General features: G+C 40.0%; 1 protein-coding gene across 1 annotated transcript in view; it reads right to left on the bottom strand.

Annotated features, from left to right (window-relative positions):
* Positions 1 to 1,025: 1,025 nt before the first annotated feature.
* The window catches only part of cgna (cingulin a), a 40,168-nt gene continuing 27,122 nt past the window's right edge, over positions 1,026 to 14,071 (bottom strand). The window contains exons 12-21 of the mRNA XM_072680469.1: positions 12,828 to 13,049; positions 11,414 to 11,662; positions 9,880 to 10,050; positions 8,992 to 9,153; positions 8,808 to 8,897; positions 7,854 to 7,937; positions 6,458 to 6,576; positions 6,039 to 6,147; positions 5,766 to 5,929; positions 1,026 to 4,520 (exon numbers count right to left, since the gene is read on the bottom strand). Of these exons, the coding sequence (XP_072536570.1) occupies positions 4,376 to 4,520; positions 5,766 to 5,929; positions 6,039 to 6,147; positions 6,458 to 6,576; positions 7,854 to 7,937; positions 8,808 to 8,897; positions 8,992 to 9,153; positions 9,880 to 10,050; positions 11,414 to 11,662; positions 12,828 to 13,049 (1,515 nt within the window). The 3' untranslated portion in view covers positions 1,026 to 4,375. The remainder of the gene's footprint in view (positions 4,521 to 5,765; positions 5,930 to 6,038; positions 6,148 to 6,457; positions 6,577 to 7,853; positions 7,938 to 8,807; positions 8,898 to 8,991; positions 9,154 to 9,879; positions 10,051 to 11,413; positions 11,663 to 12,827; positions 13,050 to 14,071) is intronic.

Genomic DNA, 14,071 nt, shown 5'->3' with positions numbered 1-14,071 from the left:
ACTGTTTACAGTAAAATGTGCAGCTGATCAGTGTTCATTAAGCACTAATGATGTCCTCAATATGCTTAGAAAAGCTACTGTGTTTCACGCTAACAAAAGTTGTCACGATAAACTACGTATAAGCTCTTACTGCACAGCAAACAAAACTAGTCAAAGGCTGAAAACGTCCTTTAATATCAATTTATTTTGATAGAAAACAGAATTATCCTGTAAAAATACATATTCATAAATCAGACGTTTACTACCTGCTTTAGAAACAAGAACAACTGTACAGATCAATTACCTGTTACAAGACAAGAAAAGACTGAAAAATGATTTCACCAGTGTTTGATTGGTCAAGCTATGACACACGATCACTACAAAAATATATAAATAAAAAAATAAATCAATTTCAATTACAAAAATCATTTTACTTCCAAAAAAAAACAAACAAACAAAAAGGCAACAGTTATATAAAAGACCTAAAAAGGCATTTCAGCTAAAATGCAGTGCTTTCGTGATTCAGGTTTTGTGGCTGAAACTGGCTTGGAATGCATAGATAAGCATAGATCAGATTTGCATAAAAACGATGTGCAGTCCGTCTATCTACGAGTTCTGTGCTCTTTTTTTTGTTTACCTCCAAAAGAAAGGTAAACAGTTCAGTCAGTAACGCTAGCGATGCTAACGGTGCATGAAAGTGAACGGTCACCGAACAGCATTATTCACGCGGCATCAGGGCAACTGGTGACTACTGGCTTCCACGGTTCACTGTTAGCCACATTAGCATGTATAGCTGAACTATCCTTATGGTTCTTGGCCCGGATGTGGGTTTCAACTTTACGTTATCTGAAGGTTCGTCGCTGTGTTTGGAAAAAAAAACATCAATTGAACGCTTGTTCGGGCAACGGTTCTCACAGATTGGGAGCAGTGATGGAGCAATGTGGGCCTTCTACCGACAGTGGTTCTTCTGTTGCTCCCCATAATAAACCCCCACCCCACCCCACCCAAAAAAAAACAAATTAGCTAATCAATTACCCAACCCACTCTTTAGTACTCTCCCCCCTGACGCATCGGCTAGCACACACCCTTGCCGGCCAGCATCAACACTGAAGTGATGTGCACTGTCCTTGAGGAACTTTTAGGGGTTCCTTTGAGGTGCCTTCAAAAGGTTCCTCAAGGATCTTATAATTTTAACAGTGTGGGGAGAGGCATCTACTCACCCAGCAAGAGCAAGAGCAAGGCCAATTGTGCTCCCTCAGGCTCCGGCTGCTGATGGCAGGCAGCATGACCCAGGCTTTGAACCAGTGATCCTTAGGTCATAGTGGCAGCAGTTTTGCCCACTCAGAGCTTCTATTTTTAAGGATGTTGCCACAAAATCTTAACATATTAACTTATCGAAGGCAATGCTCTTTTTTGTGGTACTACTTAGAAGACTTTTAGGTGAAAGGAAAAACTGTGTGGAGCCAAGCTTTCATTGCAGTGTTACTTAGCATTGTGCTGAAATGCGTGCAGAAGTGTCCTCAATCGTTAATGCTTGAAAAGGAAAGCAATGCAAAGTTCCTTCTTGGTCCTACTTGGTCCTTCTTGGTCCTTCTTGGTGGGTGCAGTGCAGGCTATTCGAACTTACATTCGAATATCATTCAGAGGAGATTTAATAGAAGATAACCCGGTTGAACATCTGATCTGAGAACATCCGAGAGCATTCACTGCTGTTTGTGTCCGTGCTCCCATTGCGAAGGATGTGGGGCTGATCAAGAAGCTCTTACTGAGAAGAGCGAACCGACAAAATCCCAGCCACCCAGAGTGCAGACCTCAAAGTCTTTGAGATGACTTAAATGATGAGGGCTGAAGGTTGGAACTTTAAAAGTCTGCAGAATTGTACAGTTTTTTTCTGCTGATGCTGATAAAATTGAAGAACTTGAACTTATTGATGGTTTTAAGTGGAAATGAAATGAATGAAAGTCTTAAATAAAGACTTTTGCACAGCACTAGACGTTAATCGTAGCATACTGAGAATCTGTAGAATATCCAAGTCCCAAAGGAACACAAGCTTAGAGGAGGTTGGACAAAAGGCATCTGGAGAACAAACTCGAGAAGGTTACAATTAGACATCATGATGATTATATACTAAACCAAAGGAAGCACCTATTTGGGAAAGACACTTATTACATGTCTGAGCTTGGTGTGTGTGTGTGTGTGTGTGTGTGTGTGTGTGTGCAAAACAGCTGTAGTGTTTGTGCTCAGCTTCATGTGCAAGTCATCCAGAGAACGTATAGCTGGTGCCTGGACAGTCCTCCAGGAGAAAATTCACCCCATTAATTCAGATGTAGCCGATTCATTAAGATACAGCTGACCTATGAAGTCTACGCTAATGTTGCTAACAAGAAATAGAAGCCTATACCCCACCAATTAGCACTGTGCAAACTGCCAGAAGGACTGTGAGCATCACTATCACAGTATCAGTGTAAAAAGTGCAGTGAATATGGGGCGTTGAAGCACCGCTGGGATTCGAACTCATGCTCACCTGGCGCCACTTAAAAGCTGTGATCCAGGTTTCTAAATGCAAAAAAAACAATTAAAAAAAGAATGAAAATGATTATTTTAGGTTTGCATTTTCGCAGCTCTGGACTGGCACGGCTGCCTAACTCCCTGCTTGTTAACCGACAGGAGATCATGAGTTCGAATCCCAGCAGTGCTTCAGCGCTCCATGGTTGGGAGTCTGCAAAAAAGAAGGACGGTATTGTTCTAGTTACTGGAACGCTACCGTTCAGTATTGTGTACTTTAGCTTCTCTGGTATACACACACCCTAACACCTCATTAACGTTTTTCCACGGCCTGTAATGCTAATGGAATGTGGATCCATAGATGCGTATCAGCGATACCAGCTGATTCTGGTCTCCTTCCTAACTGCAGTTCGTATACAGTGGTTTCAGGTCTTTGGGCTGGACTGGATGGAATTTAAGCTCCAATTCAGGTCCATCCAGCTACTGGTACCCAGTCATCCCTCTTTCCACCAGTCTGACCAATGCTCTAAAAATTCAGATGTTTAAATATTATTCTTATTTTTATTATTCTTATGGCTTTATACCCGCCCCTGTATGTAAACTCGGAAGAATCGATTTGTTCCAGGCCTGTAATATCACACCCTATATCAAAGGCCTATCCCAGTAGTTTCTTCCAACAGTTTGTACCCAGGTTTGTGTGTAGGAAGGCTTGCCTTAGCCAATGGTCCTTGCGGAGTTCAAGCCCAGTATCTAACCTGGTGTGGGAAGACTACGCTCAAAATAAATCCCCAACTGAACTGAAAATACTGAGCTGAAAGGCCTTAAAGATGAGGGCTGATGATTCACGGGTTGCTTTACTGTGAGCTATCCCACGCCAGGTTCACCATCATCCGATCAGCCCAAACAACACAGCTGATCAACAAAGTAAAGTTTGGATATGAATTCATACTTCGGATCAGCAGTTTTGATAAAAGCTTTCAGCTTCCATGAGGCTACGTAAGCCTTTCATGACAACTGACTTACAAGCCTACACTGACCTTTATAAAGAGGCATTCCAAAGGGGGTCAGCTCTCATAATGTTTGCTGAGGTAAAATGACAGCAAAAGTGTGAAAAACAGTGATTTGATGGAATAAGCCTTCATAGATTAGGTTTAGGTAGGTCTGCGTCAGTCATAACAGGCTTATGTAAGGGTTATGTAGCTTTACAGTCACCGCTCTACAGTAAGGTGTTGTCCAAAAGGGTGGACACGTAGGTAACATACAGGAATAGTCCATCACAGTCACCCCAGACCTTAAATGTTCCCCTAATCTGGGCAATATCTCTAGCCAAAAATGGCCAGTGATATATGTTATTAAATGGAATTACATGACTAATCAATAAGCCTTGTAATAATTAGGATCATTGATGGTAGTCCCATAAATAATTATTTTAACTGTGGTGTAATGACAAACAGTAGAATCCAAGTGTCTCTATAGCCTTTTTAGGACCAGTTGAAGAAATGCCTATACTTATAATATTTAAAAAGCCCATATAAATGTTACCACAGCTAGACAGCCGTCTCACAACCACCTCAGGTTAAGAAATAAGTGCAAATTATGAGAATAAGTGGCAAACAAAGTGTTATTACCTCAATAAATGAGTTTAACATATGAGAGTTTCACATATCAGCTTTGTAGCCCAAAGTCTGCTGACTCCAAAAGTATGAATTCATAATCTGGCCTCTCTAACAGGCTTCATTTCAACACCCGCTGCGTCACGTGCTGTGTAAGTGATGATCCCCCAATCCCTACTCCCACTAAACTCCTATCCTAACTCCTATGGTTTCACCAGTTATGTCTTAACAGCCCCCTTAATCCACATGTCCACCAGCCAGAAGCCTCGAGTCCCTCTCTAGCAGGAGCTGGTCTGCAGATTGCCCTCTGTGAGGATGGAGGTGATGCTGGTAGGGTCGTACAGGCCGTCGTCTTCGTCATCGTCGTCCGAGCTGAGAACTGAAGAGTCTATCGAAATGTGTCGGGCCTGTTGGATCTTCCTCCTGAGAAGAGGGGAACCGAGATGGTCATGAACTGTGCAGAAGCTTGGGGCAGTGTTACGCGCTGGGTTAGGTAGCATATGTCAGTCTAATCTAAGTGTAAGAGGCATTATGGCGGTGTATTAGTGCTGCTTGGGAAAGTAAAGACCTTAAGAGCTTAGGCCCGCTTGCTGTCTGGACAGTCCAAACTCAGGGGACACACCGCCCTCTGGAGGAGTGTGCGGGTACTACAGCCAGACGGATAGAGGTTTGCCGAGCTGAGTTGATGCAGCTTAAAAGAAGCCAGTGAATCTACTGCCATAAAATGAAAGGCTGCTTGCAGTTTCTGTGGTCTAATGCAGATAATATATAACATAACTTTGGGCGGGATGTGGAGGTCCACGAATCTACTGATGTTCCAATGTGTCGGTCTAGAGCTATTACCTGAAGCGGTTATTTGTTTTAAGACCACAGTTCATAAAGGTTTGTGCCTATTTCTTTTTAAATTCACGGTGGAGATACACATTAAGGGTGTTGTTAGGCAAAATAGCCCCCAAAGATGTAAATAAATGTATGTTTTTTTATTTATTTTTTAATTGACTCTGTTGATCTACTCTGTTATCAATATCAACATTACAAATAACCCTCATGGGACACATGGTGGTGGTAGGTTCACTGGTGGGTTTGGTTATATTGGTGTTGCAGCCATGGTTTCTTTCACCACCATGGTTAGTTTCTCCACAATGAACCATTTCACACCAAATCCACTCATGACTTTACTTACATATCAAAAACTATGTGGTAGAAAAACCTTAGAGGGGGAAAGCCTCCAAAGCTTATAATAAACAATAATAATAAGGCCTAAATCTTTGCACGCATTGTTTAATGGAAGTATTGAGCAAAAAAAAAAAACCTTTAATGAATTAATTATTGAATTTTTTTCATTTGGTACTACCAGTTAACCCACCAGTTAATCCCTCCCCCTAGAGGTAAGGGTAAGGCTCCTGAGGAGGTAAAGCCGACACACTCGGTGGAACATGCCGGGTCTCCAGCACCACTGGACCTGCTAACAGATGCCTGTGCCAGCAAACATCCCTTTCAGAGTCATGAGGGGAAAGAGCGCCATCTAGCCACCCAGGGAGAGCATGGCCACTTGTGCTCTCTCTTAGACTCAAGCCCAGTATCTTGGCTAAGTACCGTTCGCCCATTTGACTGCTGAGCCACTCCTAACGGAAGGTGTTTGGTGTATTTCCGCACACAGACGCTTACTTCACTTCATTCTCCAAAGCTGTGACCCGAGTCTGGAGAGCTTCTTTCTGCTCCATCTGCTCCTCCATGTCTCGAACGGCTTTCCTCCGCAAGCCCTCCAACCGCTCCACCTCACTCTCGCCCTCATCCACCTGCCTCTTTAGAGCCTTCACACGAAGAGCCAGCTACACAGAAGAGAGAGAGAGAGAGAGAGCATCAGCAATGCAATCAGAGGGATAACGGAAACGTAGAGCAGTGCGTATTTTACTGCGTATTTGAAGAGTGGTCAGGAACCTGGTCTCTCTGCTCTGAGAGTTGCTGTCGTTCTTCATCCAGAGTGATGTTCAGCTCTTTCACTTTTCTCTCCAGACGCCGCTGAGAGGAGAGAGCAGAGTTTTTCTCTCTGGAAAATAGAAACATGAGCATGCAGCTTTTAAAATGGTGCTGAAATCTGAATTTTGCTGCATTACAAGGTATCTAGTATGAATTCTCGGTGGAAGAATCAGTGAATCTACGGATGTTCATCATCAAAACCATCAGCAGATTCGAAACTTTTTGCTAAATTTGACGTTAATTTTGTTGAGGTCAAAGAACAGACCGCATTCCAGACGGCATCTCAGTCCCCCAGCCAATCAGCATGTACACCACAGTTAGAGGCGTGTTCATTAGTGTAGTATATAAAGTATAGAAGTGGTTACTCAATTACTCTGTACCTTTCCTCAGCTCTCAGCCGTTCCTCCATCTCCTGCAGCCTGCTCTCCAGCTGAGAAACCCCAACCGAGCTACGGGACTGACCCTCCATCTCTGCTATGCGAGACTTATATTCTTTTAGCTGAGGAAAGAAAGGAAGACTGATTAGTGTGGGCGATCTCCATAACTGCTAGGATGATCAAATTACAAGACTGAGGCTCAGAGAAGTTTAGAAAAGTGATATTCTTTTAGTTACGTGAGGGAGGTTATCAGTGGTGACATCGCGAGGCAATGGACCTCAATACTTTTCATTCATTTCAAAAGAACTGCCAAATAACGTGGCCTTTTTACAGCATGCTTGAATGCAATCTTGGTGATAAACCCAGCAGTCAGCCACTGGAGCGCATGTTTGATATATGTCACAACAAAAAGGCAAACAGGCAAGCCTAGCTCAGCTGGACCACCACTGACAGCAGAAAATGGTCAATGGCATTTTAGCAATGGGGGGTTTGGGACTAAAATATCGGCTCTTTATTGTGAAAAAGCTTCAGTGGTATAAAATGACCTCCTGTAGCATTTCCTGGACTCGAGCCTTGCCCTCAGAGCCTTAAGCTGTTACCACAGAGTTACCAGTGTTTAGATGAAAGCCTGTGGTAGTGATCAACGTGTCTAAATTCAGCCATGTCTCTCCACGTCTCTGCGTTCTCTTCACTGGCTTCCTGTAGCTGCTGCCCAGGTCATCAGATTCAAAACCTTGACGCTGGCCTACAAAGCCCAGAAAGGACCAGCCAGCCCCTCCGTACTTGATGGCAATAGTCAAAAGCCGACCCGCACCAAGAGCCCTCCAGCATCAAGTACGGCTCGGCTCGACCCGCCATCCCTCAAAATCCACAGAAGACGAATGTCTAGACTTTTTTCTGTCCTGCACCGAAGTGGTGGAACGAACTTCCCCTGGGTGTCCGAACAGCAGAGTCCAACGCTCGCTGTCTTCAAACCCAGACTTTGACACACGCATGAATGCCACAGTATGTCTTCACCCCTACCTCTCTCTCCCGTAATACTTCCAAGCAAGGAGATCCAACCTCAGCTTGCTTAAGACTACATCTCCTCTCAGCAGCACAGCTACTTATCATTAGCTGCGTGGCTAAAGGCTGTTCTCAGACCGCCAGTACCAGAAAATAAGACGCAGGTCTTGCACATGCACGTTTCAACAGGGTTCGTCAGTAAGCAAAATTGCCTCGTTCTCGGAAAACATCGGATTTAGTGAGAAAGTGAACTTAGCCTTGGACATTTTTGGGAAATAACATGTAATACTAACCTGGTAGCTTTACTGCAATTTTTTTATTTCATTGTTTTTTCCCCCTCATTTATTTATTTTTTGGCTCAACCATCACTCTAATCCACGGGAGAAAAGTGTACCTGTCTCTCCAGGGCATTCTTGTCCAGCTCCAGGTCTTGTTTGGAAGATCTTTCTTGCATCAACTCGGAGCGCATCTGTTCGATCTATACACGTGCACAAATACACACACACACACACAAAATTAAAAACAGGTTATAGTAAAGCAGGAAACACCAGCATGCTCATACACGGGCCTTCTGATCGCACTGTGAATACCTGCTGCAGGGCTACTAAGCAGTCAGGAGGTAATCTTTCATCTGTAAATGGTTGGGAGGTAACTAACAATGCTCAAAAGGATGGTCTTCAAAAACTCCCAACAGGTTATTTCCCAGTCAAACCCAGCACTGATTTACATGTATGGCCTTTAGCTGACCCTCCTATCCAGATTTACTTAGAGGTTACTTGAATTATAAATGGTGGGCTAATGTAAAGTTAAGAGTCTTATTGGTGTAGCACAGCATAAATGACCCAGAACGAGAATCGGACCCCAGTCTCCCACACTGTGTGGTAGCTCACCGGCTGGTATTGGTGTTATCCGTTGCATGGATGGTGGGTCCAAGCATGAAAACATGGCCACAGTTTCTGGACTCACCAGATCCTTCTGAAGTATTCTCGCTTTGGAATACTAATGACAATTCACAGACTAAATTTTAAGCAAGAAAGGTTCTACAGGATACCGAAAATGGTCAATTGCTTCATAACAATAACAGAACCCTTTTAGTGCTATGTAGAACCATTTTTAAAAGGCTCAATATAAAACCATCTACAAAAGATCTTCCACTAATGCAAAGAAATCCTTTAACCAGGCAAAGAACCATTTAAGCATCCATGGCTTCTATGTAGAACCATTAAAAAACCCTTGAAGAACCCTTTTTAAAAGTGCACAGAACGGGGACGCTTCACTGGTAATCCCCCAAGCCGCTACAACTGGCCCTAAACCCTGCTGCTGATGCTGGCCTCTGGATCGGATTTACCTGATCTCGGCTCCTGGTTATTCTGTCGGTCAGCATCTCGACGCTGCTCTTCTCCTCGTCCAGCTCCAGCTCCAAGTGCTTCACTTTATCCTGAATGCGCAAGCAAACAACAAGCGGATCAAACGTCTTGCTTTGCAGCTACTTACAGAAGTGAAAGCGTCTGACAGCAGAGTGCGAGACATGCCTCCATGCTGCGGATGTCGCGGGAGCGATCGTTGTAGGAGCTCCGCTGGCTCTCCAGCTCCCCTTCCACGTGCCGGAGACGGTTAGTGATCAGCTCTTTGTCCAGAATGGCGTTATCCCGCTCCTCACAGCAAGACAACAGCTCCTTCTTCTGCCGGGACAGCTGATCACACATTTAAAAAAAGGTTTTAAAAAGCCGCTATGTTATTACATACATACATACAATCTTCATTGAATCAGTTTTGAATAATAATAATAATAATAATAATAATTTACAATTCTTTTCACTATTATTAATGCTTGAAGTCTACATTTCCAGTTTTGGTGTTTATTATTAAACAAATCTATAAAGTCAATTTCATAGTATCTATTTTCTGTAGAAAATAATTTCAATAATTGGAAAAAAATACTTTATATTATAAATATTACATATACATTACTACATATATATATATATATATATATATATATATATATATATATATATATATATATATATAATGTCTCAGTGTTCTGGTCAACTGGTGCAAACAGTCTAACAAAAAACAAACAAACAAACAAAAATGTGTCCCTTGAAAAGTATAGGCCATATTTTTTTTAGATTATTTTTTAGAATTATTATTGTAGAATTTTTATTATTTTTATTTTTCCTTTTAAATAATGCATTCCCAAGACATTCTGCAACTGCTATTTTATAACTTAGTAGTAGTAACTAAGTAAGTAATCTACTTACAAACTATGGCTCACAGAATAAATACTATGAAACTGACATGCAGTTGAGCTGAACGACTTCTGCCGATGTTGTAAAGCTTGTGCAGCCCAGCAACAGTAACTCTGAAAGAGCACAGTTCGGGAAGGAGCTTGGATGTGTCAGTTTTCTTTCCCTCACCTCCTCCTGAACAGAGTGGAGAGTGATCTGAGCTTTCTCCAGCTCACTGATTCTCTCTTTGTTGCTTTTCTGCAAGTCCTGATGTTCTTTCCTCCACTTGTCTTTCTGCTCGTCCAGCTGAGACTGCAGCAGCTGCACCGACTGACTCGACTCGGCAGACAAGCGCTCGATCTGAGAGAGAGTCAGAGAGAGAGACAGAGAGAGACAGAAAACAGAAACATTATATTTTAAGTGTTGCTTAATTCAGTTGCAGATCAATTGAAGGTGTAGAACATACAAAAAAGAAGCTCTAATAGAATTACTATTCAGAGTGAATTTTAATCAATTAATTACACAGAATAAATTCTAATACAATTACAATCCAACTTATTAAATAATCATATCCAGAATGTAATAATAATCCAGAAATATCCAGAAGAATTATTAATAATAAGTCACTACTAATACTACCTAATAGTTCTAATTAAAGTAACAGTGGCATTCAGTGGCAATAACATTATTCTATAATATCCAGAATAATTTGTGCTAAAATTATAATCCAAGTGAATTTCTAATAAAACTACTATACAGAAAGTTTAAATAAAATTAATATTCTGAGTGAAACTAATTACCTAGAAATACATTCTAATAATTTAATATCTAGAATATATTTCTATTCAAATTCATTTCCAGACTGAAGTTCTAAATCAAATAATTATTTAAAATGATATGAAATAAAATGACTATCCAGAGTAAAGTTCTAATAACATTAATATTTAGAATTAGTTTCTAATACAATAAATACCTGGAATGACTTCTTAATAAAGCTAATATACAGAATTCAGCATTAATAAAATGAAGTTCTAGAATGAATTATAATAAAAATAAATATCCAGAGTAAGGTCTTACTTTTAAATAATATTTAATATTTAGAATAAGTTTCTAAAACAACAAATACCTCGAATGATGTTCAAATAGATTTAGTAAAATTAATATCTAGAATGAACTATAACAAAAATGAATATCCAGAGTAAAGTTTTAATAAAATTAAGATCTAGATTTAGTTTCTAATGTAATAAATACTTGATGCTCTAATACATCTAATAACCAGTATGAATACATATCTAGAGTGAATTACAATAAAATGTATATCCAGAGTAGAGTTCTAATAAAATTATTATTTAGAATAATTGCAACAAATACCTAGAATGACATTCTATTAAATCTAATATTCAGTATGAAGGTTAAAAAAATAAATAAATAAATAATAAAAAATGAATATCTAGAATAAATTAAGATACATATAGAAGAAAAATGTTCTAAGAAATGTAATATTTAGAATTTTTAATTAGGTTTTAATATAACAAATAGAATGACCTTCTAATAAATCTAATATCCAGTATGAAGCTTTAATAAAATTAATATCTAAAGTAAAGTTCTGGACGATCATATTTACCATTTATATTCATGCATTACTGTAAATAAAGTAATTTATTTTAATGAAAACAATAATAAAAATAAAAAGTCAGATGTAAAGTGATTCCAGACTCAGCACCTCTTTGTTGAGTTTGTCCAGGGTTCTCTCGTGTTGTCTCTTCTGGTCGTCCAGCTGTGTGTTTTCTTTGCGGAGCGTCTCTCTCTCCCGGTCTCTCTCGTCCAGAGCGCGGGTCAGCTCGTCCCTCTCCTGGCCCAGTTTAGCGCCGAGGCGTTTGGCCTCGTCCAGCTGCTGCCTCAGCCTCCTGCTCTCCTCCTGCTGCTCCTGCTCTGTCTCCAGACTCTGGCTCACCCGCTCCTGCAGCTGCGTCTACAGACGGGAGGGAGGGGAGAGTCAGTTATCCTGAGTGAAGCTCCACCGATCTTCTCCACTTTGAAGACGGAGAGTCACTAATGAAACCAGTGCAGGAAAAAAACCTTCTGTCTTCAAAACAGCAGCTTTACAGGAGAAGAGAAAAAAAAACCCTTCTTTTGGTCCATTCATCTAGAAATTCTCAAACAATGTAAAGACCAACAGCCAGATGCAAAATATAAAAGTAAATAAATAAGAATAAAAATATTAATCATCCTGGGCAAGGAGTCTCTCAAAAAGTCCCATTTTTTTTTATCTATTTAGAGATGCAAAATAAATAAATGTTTATTTATTAATAATTTATTGATTTGAATGTATTTATATCTTATTCATATTTGCAATAATTTATTAATGAATGAATGAATAATACATAAATAAATATACATGTGGGATATATATTTATCCTACTCATATTTGCAAACAATTACTATTATAATTACTATTTATTAATAATTTATTGATTTGAATGTATGTATATCTTATTAATATTTGTAAACATTAATTAATTAATTAATTAATATACATTTAAGATATATTTATCCTACTCATATTTACAAAAAAAAGGTAATTACTATTTATTAATAATGTATTGATTGGAATGTATTTATATCTCATTCATATTTGCAAAAATGAATTAACTGATTAATAATAAATAAATAAATATAAATGTAGGATATATATTTATCCTACTCATATTTGCAAAAAAAAAAAAAAGATAATTCCTGTTTATTAATAATTTATTGATTTGAAGGTATTTATCTTATTCATATTTGTAAAAAATAATTAATTAATAAATATACATGTAGGATGTATATTTATCCTACTCATATTTGCAAAAAAAGGTAATTACTATTTATTATTATTATTATTATTATTATTGTGTTCTTTAATCACCATCAATATTTATGATCTATTCAGACAAGCAAATTGTGTATGTGTATAATATATTTATTTATTTATATAATACATTTAGATATTTATTTATCACTAGAGTCAATATTTCCGACTGACAGTTTTACAGTTTCACGGTTAGGGTTAGGCTTAGGTTCAGTGGCCTTCTTTAGGTTAAATCTGAAGGAAGTCAAGTTGGTTTGGTCCACAAAGCTGCAGTGAAACACCTCACCTCCAGACGTGCTATTTTCTCCTTCAGGCGGGTGTTCTTCTCCTCCAGCTCGTCGCGCTCGCTTGCGAGAGTGTGTATGTGTGTTTGTGAGGAGTTCAGGCCGTCTCTGCCTTTCTGCAGCTCCTCCTCGGCCAAAAGCAGCTGGTTCCGGAGCTTCTCTGCTTCGCCACGCGCTGCGCTCAGGTCCCCACGCAGAGACTCCACCAGGGCAGGATCAGCAAGCTACCACAGGGGGGAGACAAAGTGCAAAGATGGTCAGTGGAGCTGCAGAAAATGAATTACAGCTGAAAGAGTGTGGGAATGAAAGCTGGGACGGGAGACAAAATATTGCCCAATATTTTTGGCCCATTAAAATTAATTAATTAGGGATGTCCCATCAGGTTCTTTTGCCCCAGATCTGGTCAGCTAACAAATGCCTGAACACTGGCTAGCATCACACTGTGATGACTGGAAGAGGGAGGGTCATTCCAGCCACCCAAAGAAAGGGAGGCAGATTGTGCTTTCTTGGATTAAACAGCTGGAGCTCAGGAGTGACATTTAGGGACCATTTAGGGGAATCTGCTAATTTAATCCTGATCCAGTTCCGAGTCTTTGATTTATCCGCAGTGTTCAGAGCGCCATCTGGTGTCCTCAAGGCACCATTAACGTACATCACAGCCCAGCCGGCTGCAGCAGCAGTGCAGACGTTCTCAGAAGGTAAATAAAGGAGTTGAGGTTCTGCAGTGTGGAGCTATTTTACAGTAAAACCTGAAAACAGACCATAATATCTGACCCTTTATAAAGCTCTCACTGAAACGCTCCGTTTTACCAGCGGGAGAACCGCAGAACTGCTCGCCTTTTTTTTTTTGCTCTTAAACCAGCACTGAAGAAACCGTTTAGAACCGTGTGGAGGCTAACGCTAATGCTAATACACACATACACGCTATAGAAACCTCAATCACACACACAGCACATTCACCCATTATAAACCAGATATTACACACCAGTCGACCAACAACCACAGATATCAGTCCAGAGTGTGTACCACTACACTATACACACACACACCGGAAGTGATTAGACTGCAGTGTTGTAAAAGAGCTGGGAGCTGATTGGTCAGGGAGGAGAGTAAGACTGGATTATAGGATATTAATACTATAAAACATCATTTTAAGAAAAGTCTCGACTAAACTAAATCAATCAGGCCAGAATGTCTGATTATAGAAACTGATGCTAGCAGCATTAAGAGACTTGGATCGGATCGG

This window comes from Salminus brasiliensis, chromosome 5, assembly GCF_030463535.1.
Source record: "Salminus brasiliensis chromosome 5, fSalBra1.hap2, whole genome shotgun sequence".
Classification (NCBI taxonomy): domain Eukaryota; kingdom Metazoa; phylum Chordata; class Actinopteri; order Characiformes; family Bryconidae; genus Salminus; species Salminus brasiliensis.
Note: the sequence above shows the minus strand (reverse complement) of the source record. Positions and strands in the feature narration are given on the sequence as shown.